The 25,776-nt window shown below is 27.5% G+C and overlaps 3 protein-coding genes across 3 annotated transcripts; 2 read left to right on the top strand and 1 right to left on the bottom strand.

Annotated features, from left to right (window-relative positions):
* Positions 1 to 15,129: 15,129 nt before the first annotated feature.
* On the top strand, positions 15,130 to 15,661 carry Bm13061 (Uncharacterized protein; the record flags this gene model as incomplete). Its single annotated transcript, XM_043080992.1, has 2 exons — positions 15,130 to 15,228; positions 15,641 to 15,661. The coding sequence occupies 2 exons, from the start codon at positions 15,130 to 15,132 to the stop codon at positions 15,659 to 15,661; spliced, it is 120 nt and encodes a 39-aa protein (XP_042936926.1).
* Positions 15,662 to 15,765: 104 nt separating this feature from the next.
* Positions 15,766 to 20,595, top strand: Bm7033 (zrfp1-pending-prov protein, putative; the record flags this gene model as incomplete). The annotated part of the gene is made up of 7 exons (XM_001893754.2): positions 15,766 to 15,801; positions 17,008 to 17,121; positions 17,820 to 17,920; positions 18,206 to 18,291; positions 19,538 to 19,645; positions 19,828 to 19,933; positions 20,535 to 20,595. 7 exons carry the CDS (start codon positions 15,766 to 15,768, stop codon positions 20,593 to 20,595), a joined length of 612 nt encoding a protein of 203 aa, XP_001893789.1.
* Positions 20,596 to 22,717: 2,122 nt separating this feature from the next.
* On the bottom strand, positions 22,718 to 25,483 carry Bm7388 (putative 30.1 kDa protein ZC434.4 in chromosome I, putative; the record flags this gene model as incomplete). Its single annotated transcript, XM_001893753.2, has 9 exons — positions 22,718 to 22,803; positions 23,031 to 23,082; positions 23,244 to 23,323; positions 23,431 to 23,500; positions 23,625 to 23,722; positions 23,904 to 24,033; positions 24,126 to 24,221; positions 24,347 to 24,462; positions 25,282 to 25,483. The coding sequence occupies 9 exons, from the start codon at positions 25,481 to 25,483 to the stop codon at positions 22,718 to 22,720; spliced, it is 930 nt and encodes a 309-aa protein (XP_001893788.1).
* Between the last annotated feature and the right edge of the window lie 293 nt (positions 25,484 to 25,776).

Here is a 25,776-nt window from a genome sequence, read left to right on the forward strand (position 1 = left end):
TTGTCGATTCGCATGTATCAACAGCTTTTACATTTGTTTTTTTTTTTTTTTTTGATTTCTTTTTTAAATCATTGACCATTGTATTAATAATAAATTATTAAATATGTACAGTATAAATAGACGGAAAGGGAAGAGTAAATTTTTTTTAGAAAAGCAAGAAGAAAAGAACTCACTGCTTTCAATGAGATTGATCATAAACAAAAGCTCTAAAACAATTCAACCATATTACAACCGGTTATCCTTATCGTTTTCAAACATTTTCGGGAATTCCTCAAAATGAAAAGGAAAAATTTACAGGAAAAAGCCAAAAAATAATAATAATTTTTCGCAGAACATCAAAAAATGAAATTATTATTTTCAAAATGCTATGAGAAACTAATAAATATTAATAGTGCAACAAAAAGAAAGAAGTGGATCAATTTCTTTTTTCCTTTTTAAATTTTTAGGATATTTTACTTTTTTGGGAATATAAGTAAAGTAAAATTTTCTGGAATAAATTTCATGCCAAATAATGCAAACATGTCACTGCTCTGATTCAATTATTTTTCCAATCTTTTTTAAATCAGTGATTAATCAGATAAAATTTTTTTTTTAAAAAAAAAAAAAAAAACAAAAAAAGGAAACTAACTGAGGGAAGTTGAAAAAAAAAAAAAAAAAAAAAAACAGTAGAAAGCTTGAGAATTATATTGGCCTGCCTAAAATGTCTAGAATAAAATCTAAATTTTCTTTAATCATAAATTTAAATTAATTGATAAAAGAGTCAATTCTTCATAAAAAAAAAAAAAAAAATTATTTGAAGAAATCTTTATTTTTCATATGATGAATTTCTAAATTATAGCTAAATTTTGAATGAATAATTTGAAAGCTACAGATATAAGAGAGTTTAAATCAGTTTCTAAATATAATACTTCATCTTACAAATAATTTCAAAATTGTGAGGAAGGTCACAATACCTTATCAATACAAAAATAATTAACTCAAATATTCTGAAAAGAAAAAAGACAAACTAAAAGAAGCAAAACAATGCACAGAATTATTATTTCATATTTTTCAGTTAGCGGTGATATTTGAATGAAATATTTTTTTTTTTTTTTTGTTATTTAATTATTTCTATATTAACTACCATTATTTGAATATATATTATGTCTTCTTGGAAAAGCTATAAAATTATATCCTTACCCATTTTTAGTTTTTTTAAAATATGTTAGAATGTAATTAAAAATACTGATTTAATCAAAGCGAAATAATAATTACAACATTATTTCATTTTTTTTTTTATCAAAAATAGCAACGATAATTAAAATATTGTTGTGATTAAAAAATTAATGATATAACAACAATCTTTCGCTTTTCTTTATGGATAATTTTAGAATGATCTAAATTTCTAAAAAGATTGAAAAAAGATCTAAATCTAGTTGTGATCGAACTTTTTACCAAATGGTCATATTAAAGGTAACTCATTTATCGATGATAAAAACATATTTTCCTACCGTATGCATCCTCCTTAGTTTTCTAAGCAAACAAACATAAAACAAATGATGTTTGAGGTGTATATTGTTCTACGGAACAACAGAGAACAATATATTATATGTATCAATGTCAAAAGCCTATGCCGACATTTGCGCCTTCAACAACCTCCAACTTCTATCGCTTTCATTTCCATCATTTCCGGTTAGTTATCATAAAATAATACGATCTTTATGAGAGTGCATATTCATATCTTTCGTATTTCCGGTTCTTATTAGTCGTCATTTCGGAAGCTTTCTTAATGGAATTTATTAGGATTGATGAAAAGTTAATTAAAATAAATAATTGTAATATATACAGCATCACGATAAAATTGAACATTTTCAAGAAATTCTGAAAAAAAAAGCCCATTTGTAACATATTTCATGATGTTTAATCCATGATAAAATATGTAAAAATGTATTTTGAGATTTATTTATGTAATAATACTCTTATGAGAAAATTTGCTAAAATTAGTTTCAAAATTGACATGATCTAGCTAGCTGCTATCTAATCATTGATCTGAAACTTGAGAGAAACTAACTTTGTAATTGGAAAATGCTAATCTAAAATTAATATAATATTAGTTTACTATCATGGAAATTAATAATAAAATCATGCGTTACTATCAGTTATTTTCATCCAGATCTTCAATCACGTGAATTAAATACTTCTGAAATTTTATTTACATTCGTTCCAAATTAAATATTCTAATTTTGAATGTTTTATAAAGATGATTATCGGCAAACATCAAAGGTCGGTAGGATTAGTAACAGAAGAAGTGAGTGCTAATGGACTCCACTTCTTTTCAATTTTCTTCAAGTTTGTAGCAATCGTTTTCATGGCGACACGTGTGTTCGATGCTGGCGACACAAGTTAATTAGAGCCAGAAAAGAACAGTGATAATTAGCACACTCATCAAAAAGGATACCGATGGTTATTTTAAATGGTGAAATATTAAGGTCAGAGGTGAACTTGTTATAGATGAAATTGTGAAAAGTAATGACGGCATTAATTACTTATGTTGATGTCATTAAGTGAAAGAGTTTAAGAAACAAAAAAATGATTCCAATTGTTGCTTTGCATCAAACAAATATCAAAATTTTTCTAAGTTCCTTTCAAAATAATGACTGAAATTGTTATAAAAGATAAAAATTATAAATGGAAAATATATTTTTATTATTTCAAATTTAAATCCATCTTTTTTTGCCTTCCGCATCTCGTAATACTTTTGCATAAATTAGCAAATTGCTTTATACTTCAATGATGATGTCAATTTTGATTTCTAAATATTTTAGTTCCAAAATAATGTAGATGACGTGAATATACGTTCTCTACACACGTGTGCAAACAATATTAGTTTCAATGCTTATTATTTGGGAAAAGAAAAAAAAAAGAAATTTAAAAAAAGGGCAGTGATTCATGTAGTCATTATTATTTTAATATACAACTGTGTATACCATTTATTAAGTATTAGATTACCTATTATAGTAAAGTTTAAAGTTATAATACATACTTACTATAATTAACTGCTATTTAACTTATTATTATTAAACGCTACTTGACTTATTATTATTTGTAGAGTAATGAGATAGCTAAAAAGTAAGAAATAAATAGCAGATAAGATCTATTACTATTACTAAAACGATAAATCAGTGTAAACGACAAATAAGCAAAAGATTGTTCCAAGCTATCTTATGCTAAGTTGAAGAAACAGCTGTCTCAGTTGTTTCGTATTTCTTAACAAATTAGGCATTATTGATTTACTGCTACAAGTTACAAATGTCACCTGTTCGACAGTGCAGTTATTTCTTCGAATCGGAACAAAAATTAAATTTGATTTTTTTCGTTAAATTTTTCAGAAAAAATTTTTTTTTTTTTTTGTTCTTTAAGACTTTTAAATAATTAATCTAAGATCTTAAGTATTTAAACTTAAATTTAAGAAAAAAAAAAACCGATCAAAATAAGAGAAATACTATTTATACAAAAAAGAAGGATTATTTCTTGCTTAATCCAAAATTCCTAATATTTTAAAAACAGAAATTTGAGAAATTTAATTTCTTTTATTATCTTCCGTTATATCAAAAAAGAAAAAAAAATCACATTTAACTACATATTTTAGCATTATATTCCAATATATATATCATTCCCCCAAATACAAAAGAAAGAATAAAATTCATATTTATTTATAGTGGGAATAATTTTAGCGACAGAATCAGCATATTTTTTTCTCTTTTCTTCTTTTCCTTACATCTAAAATATTAATAATAATATTAAATTGTTATGTTACAAAAGCTTTCCTTTGTTTTTTCCTTGTCGATTTCATCTAATGTCCAATGTCCATTTATTGTCCAATATATGATTCATTTTTGCTTTACATTAACATTTTTTAATTGAAAGAAACAATTTATGTCGCTCACAACATTTGTTAGCGGCTTTGGAAGGCGGAGAATGGAAGTAAGCAGCGCAGAAAGGAACGAGATAAAGGGAATATTTTTATAACAAATATGAGAGTAAGCTATAGCTTAATTTGCATAGTAACAAAAATGATAGTAGTAGTAGTAGCAGTAGTAATAGCAGTAACAACAGCATAGTTTTGATTTTATTTAGAATAAAAAAAAAAAAGAAATGGATAATAGGAAGGAAAAGTAGAATATATGCGCAAATTTATGAAAAAAAAAATCAAATATTTTCATAAGTCTGGCGAAATTAAATCAGATTTTAATTTGAAACTATGATGATTACTTCAGTTATCGTACTATTTTGGACAAAAGATAGAACCGAAATGAGCTGAAATTTTAAACAAGAATTACAACATTTGAATTTTATGTTGTATTTTTATGAGGAGAAAAAGTTTGCTTCAAGATAACTTAATTATTTAAAGATTCATTTGCTAATTAATTTTAATTTAAATCTATTGGTTAATTTGTTGATTAGTCTTCTTCAGTAATCAATCATGCGCTCACTTAATCAATCAATTAATCGAATTATTAAGTAGAATGAATTTAGTGATCTGAAAAAGAAAATTCATAAGTGGATGTGATGATCTAAAAAAGACATCAAATTATTTTTTGTTTGAAATGTTGGTCAAAAAAAAAAAAAAACCAACTTATATTTTCGATATTTCATTATATCACTAATTATATAAGATTACTAAAAAATTCAATCAGAACTATGATTTGTAACAAAAAAAAGGAGTTGAAATAATTAAGTTTAATTAAGATTTTGAAACTCATAAAAAGTTATGAGCACGTCTGATTCCCTAATTATAAGTGCAATTTAAATATAAATTAAATTTTGACATGAAAACTCTAAATAAAACTTTATAATATGAGATAATCATAAACAAGAGATTCACTATTTTGTAAATAACATACACACACATACACACACATACATACATACATATATATATGTATATACGGAGACACATATGTGTATGTACACAGCAGGAATACTTGCAAACAATGAAATAATCTCTTAAGAGTCATCATATTGTAGGGGCGAGCCACCAGCAGCAGTGGGGTACTTCATGTAATAACTCTACTTGTGTGGTACTTACAGTATGGATAATGTCAGCAGAGAAGAAATCAGGAAAAGTTGGATCTGAAATATGAGATAACTGATCTAGTACCGTTTCAAAGTGATTGGAGTAATAGTCGGCTAATAACGGAATAAAATTATTCCAAAATTAATAAGTCGTATACTAAAGTATCAGTTCATCGTTATAGTAGTACTAGTATAAAATGGAATAAATGAATAAAACAAAAGGAATATAATAAACAATTTTGTTGAATAAATTCTGCTCAAAAATCGTTTTAAAATTTTATTAACATATAGTATATTGCATATCTGCTTACTATTATAAAACTAGCTATAAAATTCAATCAATCATTTTCATTTTCACAAAGCAAAAAGGATTCCTTCTTCTTATTTCTCCCATCTTTGTATCGTTTTACAAAAAGAAAAAATGAGAGAAAAAAAAAATGTAAAAATAAAGGGAAAATTCAAAAGAAAAAAAGCACTCATCGATTACATCGTTTTATTATGCAACGAAACATAGTGATAACTTAATATTTTAATAATAGGAAAGGAAAAGAATGAAAGTACAATAAACTTATTTATATTAAATGTAAGAAAGAGAAAAACCGATGAGAGAGAAAAGGAGAGAAGAGTAAATTCTCAGAATGTTTGATTTATTAAAATAAATCAAAGCCAACTGTTAACTCAGTTATGGAATGATAATGAGTAAGGAGAAAGAAGAGGGAATGCTTTTGATAACGATGAATTTAAAAAATAGTAAGATTATAGTCCTTTCTGGAAATAAATACAAAAGAAGTAGGAGAAATAGGTTATTTGGGTCGAAGAGGAAAAAACGATGGTATTAATGACGGTGATGATAATGATGATAATAGTGATGATAATAATGATGATTATGATGACGACGATATCTTGCTGTGAAATTGATGAGATTGGAACAAAGAAGCAGAGGCGGAAGAACAAAGAATTCATTCGTACCATAATTTCAAAACCGTCCGCAACTAAATATATTATAGTACATACGATGATTTTCAATTTTCAATAGGATATTTGGTCAGAAATAAATTGTGTTTAATTTCTGATATTATTATAATTATTATTATTATTTATCATTATTATTGTCATTATTACTTATTATTATTATTGTTGCTATTATTATTTTTACTAATTATTATTAAATAATAATAATAATAATAATAATATTTTTTATTATTATCATTATCAGTATTATTTTTATTGCTATTACCATTATTACTGGTTTTTAAAAACGAAGTTTTTTTTTTTTCAATTTAACTGGTGACAATTATTATATAACTAATTAATTATAATCTTTTTTTATTTTATTTTCCATTTTTTAGTTCTAATTTAGTCATTCCTTTCATCATTTTGATATTTATTATAAATAAATATTGAATTTTTCATATGACAAGATTTTCAAAGAATTTTTATTTCATAATTTGGATTTAAAAATTTGAAATGCAGCGCAATTTTTTTTTTCACTTCTAATTCTGATTAAATTCTAAAGTTAGAAAGAGTGGGAACTCAAATATATGTTTGTCAATATTTTTGTTGGTATAAAAAAAGAAAAAGAATCTTTTTATTATAATAAATAGAAAAAATGAAAAATAAAAAGAAAACCTTGCGACATATTTAATAGAAATTATTCAAAAATCATTGTCCTTAACGAAAATTGCTGGTGATCCAGAAATGATTATTAGTCAAATAATAAAGAAATGAATAAAACTGCTTTTTATGTTTTATATTTTAGTCGGTAAGTTGTACTTCAAGTTCAGATTATGTGTCATTGTCAATTAAATATATAAATATGATTTCCGGACAGCTATATACATTGTGAAACAATAAATGGGATGAAAGAGTAGTTGTAAACAAATGAAATAGAAAAATAAACCGAGGACCACATACGGCGAAGATGGACTCTCTTATAAATATCTAGTGTTATACGTTGACAGTTTAAGTGACAGCACACATATTGCTTGATATTTGCAAAGTAAAAATTTAAAAAATTTTAGGTCAGTTGACAAATTTTAATTTAGTTGAAATTTCCATTTGTTTAAGTAGTCAACTAATTAAATGCTGTAAAATTCATTGGAATGCTAGTAGTTAATGGTAGGGAAAATTAAAATTCAAGAAATTTTAAGGAAAGGGAAGGTAAATTCCTATTTAGTTGAAAACTTAATTTTAAGGAATCAATTGATGGTAATGATGATATTGTAATGTTAATTGTCGACTTGTACATACATTTTCTAAAGTTCATTAAAACAATGTTGAATAACAATTGAAATACTTTCGAGTCATTTTCATCGGAATTAGATTATTATGCTGTTATTATTCTGATACAATATCATTTTTATGCTATTACATTTTATCACTTTTTTGACTATAAGTGATTTAAAAAAATGCTGATTATAAATCATGACAAGTTAATATGATTGAAATCTGAGGTGTAACTGTTTTCAACTACTTTTAGTTCCAATTTTTCTAATTTTCATTTAATTGTTGTGAAGATTTTTGTTCTATCTAGATGGATTATTTTGCAAAAAATTGATATTTGCAATGATTAAAATTTTATTTTTATTATTTTATTACTCAGTAAAATTTTATTACTTTATTACAGGTAAAATTTATTTATTTTTATAAATGAATTTCATGATATTTCATGTTATACCATTAAAATTTCGTAGTGGTTAAGAAAAAGAAGAAAAAGTAAAAGTTCAAATGATGTTTAAGTCAATAATATTTGTTCTATTTAACGTTAGAATGACGCAAACGCATAATATTTTAACGACAACCGTAATTCAGTTGTTGCCAACCAATAATTAAAAATTAGCAATGATATATTAACAGAAATTAATTTGTATTCAATTCATATGAAAACATAATTGTGAGAAATTATTAAAAACAATCAGACATCGGTTTATCTAAAATGATGAAAATAGAAATAACGAAAAGGGTAAAAACACCTTAAATAACTGATTTATTAATTATAAGAGAAGGAAGAAAGAGAGAGGGAGAGGGCAAAGGAACTGAAAGAATGAAACGAAAAACAAGAAAAGTTGTGTCTGGCTAATTTATGTCATAAACTTTTAATTTTTATTATTACTTTTGTACCATCACATTTTAAACAAAATATGATATTTTATTCACTTCATTTCTTTTCAATTTACAAAAAAAAAAAAAAAAAAGTCGAATATTTCTGTCTTTTTTTTGCTAAAATTTCTATAGTGAAGTCAATTTCTTGACTTCACTATAACTGGAGACAATGAAAAAAAAAAAAAACATTTAAAATAAAATTTTGAAAGATAAAATAGAAAAAACAAAAAGAGAGAGAAAAGTGAAAAAAAAATTACATAAAAATTTCTGAATTCTCTTCATTTCATTATGTTATCAAATAAATTAAAAATATAATAATATCAGTGAAGAAAGACAAAATATTAGACAATGTTGCATAAAATTAATTAATTAATTAATTATCACACACATATATATATGCAATAAGAATATGGCAAAAAGTTTCGATAATGTCGAAAAAAGTTTGAATAGGAATAGAAAGAAATCAATGGTCCGTAAATCTTCAGCAATTAAATGATACTTATTAGGAACTGAGTGGCGGATAATGATAATAAGAATAATAATAATACTCACAACAGACAGTAAAGGCGCCATTGGTAGGTATGATTTCTAGATGCAATGGTTAAAAAAAAGTAATCAACAATGAAATCAAAAAAGAAAAGTTGTGAAGTTATTTAAAATTGAATTAGATTTTTAAATTGTAAACGAAGATTAAGTATACTATAAGATATCGATTTCAACTTGTTTGTTCAATAAATGGTAAGTAAAGAATGAATGGAAAATGTTTATATTTGAAAATTTATAGGATTGCTAAAATTTCTTGAAAAATTTTTCTCATTTAAAGTTGAAATTTTATGATATGTTTGGAAAAAAGTATTACAAATTAGATGTTAAAAAGTAACATTTGTTTATAAAATTTATATAGTTCCGTTAAAAAAAAAAACAGATTTCAAATTTTGCAAGCATTTAGGAAAGCTTTTTTTTTATTTTTTATATTATCGTAAATTCTCCTTCGTATTGTTTATCATAACTATTTCGGAGGAAAAAAATATCGCATTTTGAATTAATTTTAAGAAGCTTCATTGAAAATTTCATCGTTCTTTTTTCCTACTACTTTTCAAATTAGTTGAGAAAAAAAAAAAAAAAAAACTGCAAAATGAAAATTAAGTATACGGTAAAATATTTAAGGGAAAAAATAATTTTATTGGATGAGAAAGAGTAAAGAAATGAAGAGAAATTTTCCGGGAATTAGAAAGAGGCTGAGGTAAAAGAAATAAACATACAGGTGGATGACATGACGGCGCCAATCAAACGATCTTTTTAAAATGGATTCGAAAATGAGGTTGAAAAAAAAATGAAAAGAAAAAAACAAGGGGATAAGGGGAGCGAAACGATCGGAAAAGGGAAAAACATGAGAATGAAAATATATATTTGAATCATTTTGATAGAAATCACGATAATTAGCAATGAATAAGCTTATAATTTGATTTTCAGGTTGTAAAAAATGAACATAATGGATGATTTTATATTTTTCTTTTATTTCAACTAAATTTTCATTCATTCTGATTTGAATTAATCAAAATTTTAACATTAGTTACTGTTTGAATCAAATTTGAATTACTATTACTAACGAAATTTTGTTTTATTTATCTTGTTCGATATTAATTTGACTTTGTTAAAGCATTATTTGCATTATGTTTTAAATTTAAATCTTTTTTAAAACTGTGAAAGTTTTATTTTGATAGTTCAGTTTAGTTTGACTTAAATTCGGTGCATTTTAATTTAAATACTGCTACTTTTTTCTTGCGTCTTACACTGAGATAATTTTCATCCCAGTTCATTTGATATTTTAATTCATTTTGAACTAATATCCTGCTTAATTTAGTTTAACTTGATCATTTAATTATGCTTTTTTAAGCTCAGTTTTGATTTGATTTATTTTTCGAAGATTCCCATTTAACATGCACGCCATATGCCTTATCATCAGTATGATAATATTCATAATATATCCTTAAATCTGAAATGTTTAAATAAAATTTAATGGTTATTTCAAAAAATATAACTTATTAGGAAAGGAGGAGAAAGAATGGGAAGGGAAGAATAGAGTGAGAGAAAGGAAAAAGATTGGGAAGTTAAGCAAAGGTAAAACTTTTAAGAGCTTTTCATATATCTTCGTATTATGTTATTTCACAAGTTGCTCTTGAAGTAGGAAATATTATACAATTAATTGCAAATAGTTCTATCCTTTCAGTCTTACATTTTAAAAATGTCAAAAACAGAAACAAAAAAAAAAAAATCTCTTAAAGGTTAGAAAAATCCAAAGGAAGAGATATGAAAAAAGAAAAAGAATAATGGAGAAAAGGAATTTAAGATCGATTTATATTTCATACTTCAACAATTTTGCACTTCATTTCATTTTTTTTCACTATCTTTTATAACGCTAATTTATACATTAGCCTAATTTTTAATACATACTTTAATTTATAGTTCATTAATTTTCTTTTTAAATGATTTTTTTATTTTAATCATATTTTTATTACTAAAATTTCAATAATTTCATAACTTAATTTATATTCTAACAATTCATAATTTTCATACTTTTTCACTTAAGTAATTATGATATTTTGAATCTAATTAAAATTTTTAAATGAAATAGTGAGTATTTACGAACATATACAATTTGTAAGCAAAAAATAAGTGCATAAAAGTGCATGCATGTTTATAGGGAAGATAGATAGTACTGATGCTGGTGACATCAGTTAGTGATAGTTTAAGGAAGATGATAAAGATGTTGAGTTATAATTTTAGTTATAGGAAAAACTGTGGGCGGAGAGGTAGAGAAGAATATTGGTGACATTGCTTCTCCTTTTATGATTTTTTTCTTGGCCTTGTTGAAGGACAGCGACTGATTGGCGCCCCACAATCCAATGCCACCGTAATCACTTCTAATAATCTTTCAATTCAATATTAGCATCATAAATTCTACGGTAAACAATGCTGGTAGGTTAATAAATCATATAATATGGATTAACTTTTTTATTCTTATGTCAACACATCTTTTTAAGTGGCTGAATAAATTGAAGTGGTTTTCTTTTCTTTGAAACACTTTTTTTGTCAATCATTAATTTTGAAATAAACTGTCTAAATGATTGTAATTTTACCAGTGATTTGCTTATTTTTTCATATCATAACCATTCACATTTTGTTGGCATTTTGTCGGCAATTATTATCAATTAATAATTGAAAATGACAAAGTATGTACAAGATGATCAAAGTTAGAACTTTCCGACAATTGATGAAGTCATCTGGTTGTGCGCATATATTCTAAGCGGCACAATTTTCTCCTACTTATTCTTCATTTATCATTTCCTTATCTCTTCTACTTCTCTCTTATAATTCACCTTTTTACTTCCTTATCTGATATATAAAAAATTTTTTCGAATTGTTTAAGGCAAAGAAGGAAAAAGGAAAAACAAATGAATTACTGTAGGAAAAAAATTTTTTTATTGAATTAAATTTGATACAGGAGAAAAGAACGATAGCATTATTACCTTCTTTTTTCTTTTCCTTTTCTTTTTGTCATTTGCTGTATTCTTATCCAATAACAATAAGCAACAGTGATAGCAATAATAACGACAATAATAATAGCAATAACAACGACAGCAATAACAATTATTATTATTAATAAGAATAATATTAATAAAATAGGAACAAAAATAATGATAATATCAGCAACAAAGTATATAGAAGAAATCTAGCAAATTATGTTCTTTTTCTTTCAACCATTTTATGAGTTCATCAAATTTTCCATCATTTAAAAGAGGAATGAGAAAAGGGTAATTTACAACAATCGTTACATTAAGAGGAACAAATAGGCGGTAAAAATCGACATGTCATAAGAAAGGACATGGAAAGAGCGGCAAATTTTTGTAAAAAATGAAATTGTACAAATGAGATGAAATAAAGTGAAAAAGAAATAGAATGAAAAGAAATTTTCTTTGAAAATGAAAATTACCTTTAAGGCCAATATGTATTTTATATACGCACCTTGCTATTAACTTAAGTTTGAAGTTCAATACCCGTATAAAAAGAGGTAAATATATAAACGGGAGAAAAGCTGACTATCTGTAAAAATGATTTTTAACAAGGTGATAGAAGGATAATTTGAGAGATGATAGTAAAATTAAATGTAACAGAAATATTATGGATGAAATAACATTTAATGTATTATATTGTTAGAAATGATAGAAATCTTCAAGTATGAAATGAAAATTTGTTTAATTTTATGAAATTAAATCGACTTCCATCATTTATACCAAAATAAATTGACTTGTAATAAGTATTTATTTATAAAATCAAATTACAGGGTTTATAAAGAAACAAATCTGAACGCTAAATAGATGTTATACTTAATATAAACAATTAATTAATTAATTAACTAAAAATATCGAAGGTTAACTTAAGCTTTTTTATTTTTAGAAATTATGACTAATACTACTATCTATAAACTAACTTTGTTTGTTTGTTTTTTTTTTTTTTTTTTTTTAATTTACATATGAAAAATTGAAACAAAATTAGACGTAGACCACAAAAGTTAAATATTTCGAAAAGTCCTGAAAATCCTAGTTATTTGCAAGCAATCTATAATAGAATGATAGAAATATGGATAAAATTGCTTGTGAAAAAGTTTGCAAAATCCAACAATCTTTAATTATTATATTTAAAAATTTTTACTGTCAGTAACTTTTCATGACTGGATAAAATATTTGTGACAGAAACTTTGCAAGCTAATATTTGGTATCTTATTGCACCATGCATTTCTGTTGTTTATTTCATTTAAAAACGAAATTGATTTAAAAAATAAGTTAGTAATCTTTGACTAAAAAATTGTAAAATCGGTATCGATAGTTTCAGAGTCAATTGATCAAAGAAATCAAACAATAAAAATATGAACTACCTGAATGATTATATGGAAGCAAAATATTGCTACAAATAAGATTCCTATTCATCATGTAAAATAGCATCAAATCAAAAAAAAAAAAATCAAAAAATTAAAAGTAAGGCAGAAAAAAAGTTCAGTAAAGATGGAAAATAAACTGATGTATTGGAATTATTAAGCCACTTAGCAAATTCAATATATATTCGAAATTTTAATTTTTAATTATTAATACTAATTCATTTAAATAATAGCATAATAAAAAACAATTTAGCCAACTAATAAGTGAAATAGGATTGTTAGAAATTGATATCATTAGCTTCATCTATTTTTTTTTTTTTTTTTTTGAATTGATTTCTTTTTACAAATCTATTCAACAATCTTACAGATCAATTCAACATATGATACATGAAATTTGATAACCTCATTGATTGTCATGTGCGATCACATCATCAATTGCGATATATGATTACGTCATTACTAAAAATCAAGGTGAATGATGAAATAATGCATAGTGATTTGACTTCAATATCCTGTAGTGATTTGAATATGCTATCATCAATGTCATCAATAATGATACACTTTGAGATTACCATGATTTAAATTATGTTTATCAATACTGGGAATTAAAGCATAACTGCATCCAGATTAATATTATAAACTCAAATAGCTTTGTTGGTAGTAATTTAAAAGATATGAGTTGATAGATATCATACATATCCTATATCACGAGATTTTTGTTCATGTCAGTTAGTCAATACTTCACATCCTTCATCTTATAAGCGCGTGTATTTTCTAAAATTATTACAATATAGTCATTGTTTACGTTGTTCATAACTATTTGTATACTATTAAGAAAATAAGTTTTTCTTTTCTTTTTTTTAATTCAAAACTTATGTTGTTCTAATTTGTACCACTTAATGTATTGAGTTTTCATTATAGATGATGGTACCAATTGAAGAATCACTTCACAAAAAGAGTATTCCCTAAATTTAGAGTTTTTTGCGAACTTTAAAATATTTCAATAGTAATCAGTTTAATAAGAAAAATTTTCAAAAATCACGAAAATGACTTTTTGCTTTAAGTTCTCCCAAAAAATCGAATATTTTCTTAAAATTGAGGTTAAAAAGTTAGCGGTCCCTGACTAACTAAAAACAATGATTAACAGCACCTCTGCTTCTAATCAATCTCCCCTTTACGCTGCAAAATGCAAACTTGTCAATGTTTAAAAATAGTTACGGAATTATTTTGTATGTAACAGCGCAATATCCACAAAAATTAAAGGTGAGCTGTATTGTTGGTGCTTGCGTCTGTGTGTGTGTGTGTGTGTGTGTATATGTGTGTACGTATGTATGTATGTACGTACGTACGTGTGTTCGTGTGTATTTGCGTACTTATGCATGTTGTGAAGTTTTAGTCGTTGACATTTTTTTCACTTTCATTGCTTATCTACTATTCTTGAAATTTCTCTTCATCGGAACTTTGATTGCTGGACTGCTATCCGAAAGTTATATTGGAAAGTAGTTTTCAAGTCGGATAAGTGAATGTAATATAATTCGCTACAGTCAGCAACTAGAAAATAATGAATTGATTTTTATGTATTTGGAAGTATTCAGTTTTTCTTTTGATATACCTAACTTTATTTGTATACACTTATTTTTATTTTGTATACACTTATTTTTATTTCGATAAACTGTAAACACAAGGCGACAAACAGATATAGATGCGTGCACAAACGTACATATACCTAGAAAGGAATAACACGCACACACATAGTAGGGCCCAAGATGATAATATACAGAAGACAGAAAACCAAATGTTGTTGGATCTTATTTTAATTTTAATAGGAATTTTTTCTGTTGATTTCAAGACACAAAGAGTAGAATTTTGGGGAGGATTTTATCGGAAAGGAATAATTTCATTTTTTAAATTCGGACTTGAAGATGGTGATGATTGCATCAACAGTGAAATACGACGAAGCATATATGTTGAATGTGAGAAGAATCAACTTAGATTCAAGAAAATAGGGAGCCGAATCAACAAACTGATTGAATTGAATGGTTTACGAATGGTATCATTATCATCTCCTCCCCCTATACCTATTTGGCCACATAGATTTGTCGATCAAAATAAGAAACGAATGGTTACGCCTTCAAGTTTGTAATTTTGTTAATTTTCGAAAAAAAAAAAACGACTAAATTACTTCTCGGTATGGCATCATATTATGTTTTAGCTTTTACGTCTTGCTTGAAAGTGCTTTCCTTTGTTCCGTCATGTCAGACTTTCTCGTGTGGTTTGAAATTGATTTTCAGAAGTAACATCACTTATTCTTACTCCTTTGAAATTGCTTTTAAGAATTGGGAGAAGAATTACTTTCTGTTTTTGTACCACTTCTTATGTCTGATTAAAAATTTATTTGATATAACTTAATATATGTTACTTTTACATCAGATTTGGAATTATTCTCTAATAGAGTATTTTTATACGTCTGGTTTTGAAATTACATTCTGATGTTGCGTTATATTAAAATTTTATTTCTGTTTTACAATTCTATTTGTCTATTTGCAGATAAATTACAGCGGCGTGTAGGTACGTCGGGTTTGTATATATTCGGCTTGGTTTACTTCGGGTTTTCTTGGAAAGGAAATTGTATGTTTATGTATATGTGTCTTGATTGATTATCACTAGATCCAATGGGTGGACGCCAATCAGTTCAAACCGATTTACATGTTAGTTTTTGTGAATTTCATAGAAATAATTCGCAGATTAATTGGAACTTTGGATTTTTTCCTGTGTCCGGAAATAGATGCATATTAACACAAAGGACGAATCTTTGATAAAGCTCACAAGATATGTCCTTCCTTAAACAGTTGTTTACTAGATTCTTAAATAGTGACACAAAAATATACTGGAGACAAATATTGTTGATTCGTTTTTTTACGTCTCTCCTTCAATAATTTTCTCTTTTATCCTTTCAAGTTGACATTTTATAGATTTTATATTAAATTGACTCACTTCTATTAATTTGTGAAGCTTCTATTACACTAGAATAAGGTTATAGATTTCTAAATTCAAAGAACGTTGTTAATCATTCAATACATTCAGCGATCACTTAGGTCCGAAAAGTCGTGATTCATTCTCTGACGAATCACTGATACTGCCTCCTGTTCCACGTGCTTTCTTGTGAGATTAAACAAAGTGCGTTTCTATGGAGTGCGAAAATCATAATGTTGCTATTAGATAAGGGCATCACGTGCGTCAGTGTCCAGCTGTTGTTGATTTGGCTAGCAACAACAATATCTTTTCATCAAAAGCCTAATATTATCTATTTAAATTACTTTATACTGCAAAGATATTTTTCTCCAAAAATGCGTTATTTACAGTGAGTCACGTAATTTTTAAAAGTTTGCACACAAATTTTAGTGTTTTAAATACATATTGTAACTATATGCATAGGAGAGCAAATACCTTATTCTGAAGTTGACGAAATTTTGTTTCTCTTTTGAAGCTTTTTTTTCTGATAGCTTTCAAACGTCTATTTCGAAAACTTTCCTGACCGATCGTAGTAAAGATTAGCATAACTGTCCTGTGGCGGAAATAAATCATTTTCTTTTTTTTTTTTAATAGTTTTGTCATGAATAAGACCCATTAGTTTCAAGAGTAGAATAGAATAATTTTTGAATAATTTTTTAGTATCATCCTAGACTTAGTTGTTTATCTGTGTTTTACAGTTGAATTTGTTTTTACGATGCACGATTTGGTTTTCATTTTCAATTTATTAATTTTAAATTAAGTATGGTGGAATTGGGTCGTTTAATTACACTTTTAAATGAGTAATTGTTTTGTTTTTCTGTTTTCGTTCACATATAACAAGTGAAAACCTGTTTGTTTGTTTGTTGTTTGTTTTAATTTTGCACTCAAAAATTTTAATTTAGCGTCGACCTCGATCTAATTCAGTGGCCGATACAACAGCAGTGTCAGCTTCAGCTTCAGCTAATCATCGTAATCCGCATCTGATCACTGGCATTGGTAGTATCAGCAACCTTAGGGTACTACTAAAATTTTTATATGTTATGTGGAATGCGAAATGTAGACTTGCAACCAACACCATGCATGAGTGTATATGTTTGTGTATTGTGTCGTGAGGATTTTTTGTTCCTCTTTTAACCATTAACAAGTATAAATATTATTGGAATTTAAGATTAGCAATTGAAGTATGTGGAAACATATTACAAATTCCGAACAAGATAGAAAAACTATTAGTATATTTTGCTAGCTAAAACTTATCTGTGGAAGATGAAATCTTACTAAAGTGATTAGTGGTCCGCTTTTTTGTTCAAAATTCTTTAAACGATTGATATTAGTGTCTTCTCAGGAAATATAACATAACGCTGGTAAGTTTAACATATGCAATTTTACTAAAGTAGCTTTAAAATCACTAATATCGCATATTTCATTATTTTCATTTCATGATTCTTTGTTCTGAAAGACTTATCTTTTTGTAGAAAATTCTTAATTGCTATTGGGATACATCGTTATTATCTCAAGTAACATTGAATGTGTATTTTATTCCAAAAGTTTTATTTCTTAACCGGCATTACATTGTTTTTCGTCATGCATGAATTGTGAGTGTCCAATTAAGTTTTGCTACAAGAGGCATATTTTCTTTATATCAGAAACCAGGGAGATGTTTTTATTTTAATATTGAAATTGATGAAAGCATTAAGTAAATGTCAGCAGTTTGCAGGGACGGGTTGACAATGAAAGTACATCGGATTCTGATGAAGATGCACCAGGAACAAGTGTTGCATTACACTCTGGGTCTTCGGTTGATACACGACCAGTAGGGTTGGTGGTTTCTTGATTTTATATGTGGGGATTTGTCTGGGAGAAAAACCGATGGCTACAGTTTTTTTTATATGCACTTTCTATTTTTAATAATTAGAATTATTCTTTATAGTATCGAATCTATTACTTTATAAGTTTGTCATTTTCACAATTGCTGTTCATCCGTGAACCTTGAAATTAACTTATGAAAGATAAATGGATCCCATAACTAAGAATTTTTCGAATTAAAGAAATTATTCCTTTCCAATCATCTGTAAAATGTTAGTAAAAATTAAAAAATTTCAGATTCTCTGTTTCACATTTACGAACACATAGAGGCTTACGTGATGCTCCAACACGCCGGTCGATGCCGGTGCTGCAATTTTTGAGTCGTAAGTTTCAACACTTCTTTCTATGTCTGTCAGAATACAGATTATATTCTTTTTTCATTTTGTCAACTGACATTTAAACTTATATAAGGAAGAACAAGAGAGCAACAGAGGCTGGAAGAGTGAAGATTTTCCGTTTTCCTATTATCCAAGTATGGAAGTTCAATATATGAGTTTGAATTTATTATTTGAAAAGAAGGAAGGATAGCTATTATGCTTATTAATGAGGGGGCAAATGGAGTGTAATTATAGAATAATGGCTTACCGCAATTTTGTTTCCTTTTACTGGTACTACTGAATGCTTCATCCGTTAGTGTTGGTATAACTAACCTTTTACTTGGATGTGATAAAAAAAATTATAGGTTGTTTTCATTAAATTCTATTGCTGATTATGAGCTGAACTATTTTACTGTTTTCTGTTCCTGATGACTTTTGTCTTAAATATTAAGCGTCGTAAATGGCGTTAATATCTTTAACGTGAAATAAATAAAGTATTCATAATATATCTTATACATAGCACGAAAAGGAAAGATATTAATTGATAGGGTAAAATTTTGATGTTAAATGGGCGATTAAAAGTAATGATGAAGTGAGATGCCTAGAAGCGAAGCTGCATTTATCACTTAATTTCAGTGTTTATGCTGCAGGTCAAAAAATTTGAATATTTTCATCTTTTTTAGACATATTCCTGGAGACTAAAAATCACTACTTTAGTTCATTTGATGATTAAAGTAAAGCTTAAACTAATTGATGTCATAATCGATAAAGAAATAAGCAATTTTAAAGAAGTATGAAGTGAATTGAAAAACTGTTCAAAAGAATTATCATACGTGATAGCGCACTGTTTTTGAAAATGGAGTCATTATTTGGTAGTTTTTTTAAAAAAAAAGATTTTTTTTTTTCACTATACGTTTTGAGAGTTCTATTCTTTTTGAGGAACTAAAAGTTTAATTTAAAAATCCATTGATTTAATTGATTTCTGTGGGATTTATTCTTCATTTCTCTCTCTTTCTTTCTTAATCATTTAAATAGAAAAACGAAAATATTTGCAGATTTCAGCTACATTAGCATGTGCAACTTGGTTTTAGAAACCTTGCAACAAAATATCTACTTACAATTTGTCATATATTTAGCATTATTGATAATGGATTTATATGTCATAACAAATGAAACTTAAGGATTTCTGAGACTTGAGGATTAAGTGACTTTGTCATTGCAAAACTTATAAAATATTGTAATGTTCTTGCAGGTTTATCGCAGGATATCAAGTGCCCGATTTGCAAGAAAACGGTACCATCCGATGAAGCTGAAATTCATTTAGTTATGTGTTTAACACGCCCTAAAATAACATACAATGGTTTGTACTTGTTTACCAGTTTGGTTTCTTTGGTAGATAGGTCTGATTTGATGCTATAAATCTTTCCAAATTTAACAGTTTTGCATTTTATTTTAAAGTATCAGTCTTTCATCGATTAAGTGAGAAATTTTAATATTTTACGTTTCATACGGTGACAAAAGTAATTCGTTTTTGAACTCCAGAAGATGAATTAAGAGAGGACAAGGGAGAATGTTCGATATGTCTCGAAGAAATGTCCAGTGGTGATCGAATTGCGCGTCTCCCATGTTTATGTATCTATCATAAAAGGTAATATATTTATTCTTTTTATTTGAAATTAACCATCCTAACTAAGCAGTTGTTTCGCTGTTGGAAGCTGCTAAAAACACAATTAACCTATTACCATTAGTGGTAATGACGATATCAAGATGTCGAAAAGATAATAATGATATGATATAGTAGTGACATTCGATCCATTAACTTTATAAAGCATTTTACCCAATTTCGTAGTGTTATGGTTCACTCGTTTTAAAATGAAGCGATAACGTCCGAAATTATTTCATATTACTATTTGCGTTTATTCTTTTCTTTTATTATTAACTGTTGTTAGTGTCTCTAAGCTGTAGGTATTGTTTAGTTAATGTTTTTTATTTTTTGAAATCAAAATTATGAATGAATAAGCAGCTTACGATCCGTTTTTTTTTTTTTTTTTTCTGGGGGAGAGGAGGGAGGTGGAGGATGGGGTTAATTAGCAATCTGCCCTAAAATTATCGGAAGATGGTTTCTGCTCTTGATAATAAGATCATTTTTTACATTTTTTTTTCTACAATTGGCTTAGTTCCATGTTTACATCTGTTCGATTTCTTTTTTGTCTTTTTTTAAATGATGATTAGTACCATTTTTCTTTCAGCTGTATCGATGAATGGTTTACACGCAAGAATTGTTGTCCTGAGCATCCAGGTTATGACTAATACGGAATGTTTTTCTTTTTCATTACTCATCCATATTTTCTCTTTCATATCTTCAATTGAAAAGGAAGCGTAATTTTCAGATGGAAAAAATGAAAACCGACACAATTCGTAAGATAATTGTGTGTGTGTGTGTGTGTGTATGTATGTATGTCCGTGTATGTCTATGTGTATGTGTATGTGTATGTGTGTGTGTATATATATATATTTATGTATGTATATGTGCATCTGTGCAGATCTTTTATATGATTGGAATCTCATCTCCTTGGTTTTTTACAAAATTCTTTCCTTTTTTAAATCCCCTTTGGATGTTTTTGTTATTTTATTCAGTGCTTTATGAATTGAACACAAAATTTATTGAAGAGGAAGAGCTGTGGGCTATTTTTATATGTCCGTGCAGGGAATAAAATTTTACTAGAAAGCTATAATTGGTTTCAATTTGATTAATTAGTATTGGATTTGATGTAACATGTTCAGACGTATAGCTTTTCAATATATATAAGCCTGTATGTATGGATATGTGTTTAAAGCATAAAAACATTAGTTTCCTTTTCCAAAAATCAGAGCAGGGAAATTTAGAAACTTTTTTCTAAGCTACTATCGAACAAAATTGTTGGGTTGAAGTTTCCTACTGCTTGTTCATAATTCGGATTTTTCATCTAAGCTTTGCTTTCGAAACTAAGGAACCAATTAGAATTGATTAATTCAACTTTGTGGTGTGGTCATTTAATCCATCTGAAAATCCGATGCGAGTGATAAAATTTTAAGAACGATTGATTGGTAAAGATTTCACATTAAAAAATGTCAAATAAGGGTTGAACAAGTAAGCAGATTCTTTTTAGAGAAATATGCAAAATTGCCGAGAAATAAATTAGTGTTAACCTGTGTTTTCTGCTTAGGCTCAAATTTCATCCAATAAATCGTTTTCTTGCTTGTTGTATTATTCAGCATTTTTTTTTTTTTTTTTGTTATCCATTGACATCCTCTATTTTTATGATGATCTACGTAAAAAAAAAATTGTTTTTACACCCTTAACTGTTTTTAATCCATTTCCTCCACATTTTATGGTTTCAAGAAAATTTAATACCCACATCTACTTCAATCGTCAGATGTATACATCAACTCAAAAGGGAAACTGTCAACATTTTTATTGGTTTTTTATACGTCTTAGCTTTAATTTCACACCTTTAACATTTGCTCAATTCGAGTTTATACTTTAGTCCCGAGATTTTTTCAAGAAATTGATCCTGCTATTATTGTTATATTGAGCAAAGATTTGGCAAAAGAGGGTCGCCGTTTATATTTTTTTTTTTTTAACTAGTTGGCTGTTTTTTTGTCATGTAACAAAAATGTTCCTCTTTTCAATATTAGGTATTAATAAAGCAGCTATGGAGATCTTTTTCACTGCTGTTAAATTTTACAAAGTTGATAAGAACTTCTTTTCTAACTTTCTTACGCCTCATCATCAAAGCAAATAATTTGGTTTTACTTAAAGACAAAAATAGTAAAAATAAGAAAAAGTTACTGGATTAATTTGCTCGATAAATGCGATGTTTCTATTTATACTCCATTTACAACCATATAATATAATGCATATTGGCTTTATTTATTATTTCTTTCTCAGTGATTTAATTCATATGTGATCTTTTCTGAAGAATTTAACATGCATTCGATCATTAATACTGTTCTATCCGTTCATTGCAGCATGGATATACATGTACATATCATTCGTGGCGATTCATGCATATTGAATTCACCATTTATGATCACATTACGAGTATTTTACCGTCAGATAGCAACTTAAGCATTAATAACACTGCACCTGTATGCAGAGAAGATACGTTTACATGTTAAGAGAATTTCGCTTGATTAGGATTAGAATTACTCCCTTAAAGTAGATGAGAGTTACTATTACCATCGCTGCAATCATAATTTTTGACGTTACTTTTTTACACGTTCGAGAACATTTATTTGTATGAGAGTTGTGCATAATTTTAATTATAACGTTTATTCTCCACTGTAAGTCGTGGTATTTTTCAAACTGTTGTCTCGAACTATGTCGGTCAGCAGTTATATGAAATTGAAATTTTGTTAGCAAAAAAAGAATTACTGAGAACTGGAAACTTCACAATGGGCGGAATTTCCTTGCCGCTTTTGCAATTGCCAGCTTTTTCTTGTCTTCAGCAAATTTTCTTCTCAATTCTTCAAGATCTAAAAGAAATGTGGAGAATTAAGTACCCAATTTTCTAAAATGAAATGTTATTTCAAATCACATCCCCTTCACTTTTGTAAAATTTAGCTTAAAACTGATATCCTAATTTTCAGAGTCCTCTTTTTTCCTTCTTGTAGCTTCTGCTAGAAAAATGAGATGGAATAACTGATGTTTTCTGCACTGTTTAAAAAAGCGAAAATTTATAACAGAAAAAGGAAAGACTTACGTCTCAATTTTGACTGTTTCAATTGGAATGAATAGAAAGCGATGCTTTCTTCCTGAAACTTCAACTTATTCATCTAGGATAACAAAGGTTACCATAAGACTGATTTAATCAAAAATTTCCCCTACTCACCAATTCAGACTGACGTACAGAACAATACTGAATTGCTATCCTTATCAGAAATTGACAAATTTTCCAACAAAACATTAAACGAACCACGCGCTTTTTCTTCTTTGACAATTTAAGCAAATCCTCCTTGTTCTTCACAACAATAGCGCTCGGTACAGGCTTGTAATCTAAAAATCATTTTAGTAGACTTACTAAGCTATTTAAACTAGATTTCAGTAATCGAATTTTGGTAAAATAAATCCTGGAATCTCAACAAAATGTACAAGTAACATACGTGATTTTGTAACAGTTATCCATCCATCCTCATCTGGAACATTAGCCATCTTCTTCGCTTTCCGTTTTTCCTGAAACGTTACAAATGAGATGGACATTTCTTAACATAATACTTACATATGAAAAATTAAAAAAAACCTGAATGCATTAGAAAATTACGTTACATAAATGCTCAATTTTGTATATATGACATACTTCCAGAATCTTGGTGTCATGCTTTTCAATGTACGAATTCACACTTTCCTGTAATTGTGCCATTGTTCGGAAGGAATTGTGATATTCATCGCACGATTCTACAAACAAATAATAACAATGAAATATGAATTTAAACCTGTCATCCTTCATCGACGATAATTGGCATTAAACAATAAATAATCGTTGACATTGCATAATAGATTTGTGAACAAAAGTGAAATAATATGAAGTTGGTGGGCAACAAAAAAAGTGCTATGAAATTTCGCGAATTAAAATTACTTGTTGCTCCATTTTGTGTCAGTTTAATATCGATATTGCTTAAAGAAAGGAATGGAATATTATCACAATTCTGTAGCGCTTGTTCAACAGCAGTTTCCGTTTTCAAACGAGCAGATGCCGTGTAAAAACCCTGAACAATAAAAATACATAAAGTATACAGTAGGAAAATTAGTAATAAAAATTATAAAAGGATAAAATACACAGCAGGAAAAGAAAGAATACCTCCGTAATCTTATCACTGGCCGCTGTACCACGTTGTGCAATTATTTCTTCCGGTCTACCAGAACCGAGTTCAGCCAAAATTCGTCCTAATGCAATCTACAGTTCCATTATTTTTTGGAAAATCTTTTCTCATTGTCAACTTTTTCAATTCTATTTAAGAACAAAAATTTTCAGCATCTTTTGGAGCTCTTTTTCATCTTTTGGAAAATTTTTACACTTACCGGAGTGATATATGGAGGTATATTGGTAATAATTAATGAAAACTGGTTTGTAGGATCTTTCTTTAAAAACAGATGCCTTTCTGAATTGAATTTTTCATTGATTCCATAGCGCAACGCTATAAAAAGTACAGTCTATTGTATCCGTTATCAGCGAATGCCTAATTACTAATTTCAATAAAACAGACAAAGCATAAACTTATATAATATATATTATATATAGATAAATGCTTTGCTGAGAAGTTTGACCAATCTTTATTTTATCGAGATGAAGATTATCGTCGACCGGAGTTACTGAACAATATTAGAAAGTTTGAAAAAGTAGTTGTAGGAAGGCAGTGAATGCCAGATTGCCCAAAAAACCACTTGAACGCTCAGGTACTTTCTTTTCAACTTTTTTTTTAAATACTCAATATAGAGAAAAAACAAAAAGAATTTTATAAAACTTCTAAAATCAAAAAACATACCTTGGTGGAATGTGAAATAAAGTACAAATTACTTAAAAGACAACAGGGAAATCTACTTTTTTTCTAACTACGGGTACAAAACAAAATAGAAGAATGTCAGACGGAAATATCAAAAATTATCAAACAGTATTTTGGTAATTAATGCTACCGTAAATTAATTACGGTATATTTAATATGATCAATAATAATAAGTTCTGAGATGTTTTTGATTTTAGAAGTTCTTAATTATTTAAACATTCCAATAGCTTTATCTGGTAGATAATTCACACTTCTTCCCTCACTTACTTTCACTTCATTTCTTCCATTTTTTGGTAACGAATAAATGACAAGCCTTATTTAATCTTGTACAAAATTTTGCCCGATTTTAGAGTTTAAGTTACTTTTTATTAGGAATACCCATGGTATAGAAGAATTGTTCGAATACTGCATGTTCAATCGTAACTTTTGACTTTCTTCAAAAATGAAGCTAACTTTGCAAAGAGTTATAATAGGTGTTGCATAAAACCGGCACTTTGTCATTTGTGCTGGAACTCGTTGATGGAACTACATTCTTCACTTTTGTTGGTATTTTTCCGGAAATTTTCACTTTCCGGATTTTCTTTCCCTTATTCTTCTTTTCTTCCTTCGTCCTCACTGTTATCGTTTCTTCTCGCTCTTTGTTGGTCGCAACCATAACTACAAGGAAAATTAACTGCAATTTCCATATTATTTGAAAAAACATAATAATGGTTGCTAACCAGTCACATACAAATCATTGTTAACGATCAAATTAGTCACAAATGTTCACAATCAGCAAATAGTGATAATAACCGATGATAATAATGTTAATATTAATATTAATAATAACAGTTAATAAGACCTCATTATGCGTGCTACGTGGAAAACGTTACAGGGAAATATCACGACAATACGCGACAGTGTAAATGAAATGACTTTTCAGATTCAAAATTCAACGGCTGTTTGCAA

This window comes from Brugia malayi (genome assembly GCF_000002995.4).
Source record: "Brugia malayi strain FR3 genome assembly, contig: Bm_v4_Chr3_scaffold_001, whole genome shotgun sequence".
NCBI lineage: Eukaryota > Metazoa > Nematoda > Chromadorea > Rhabditida > Onchocercidae > Brugia > Brugia malayi.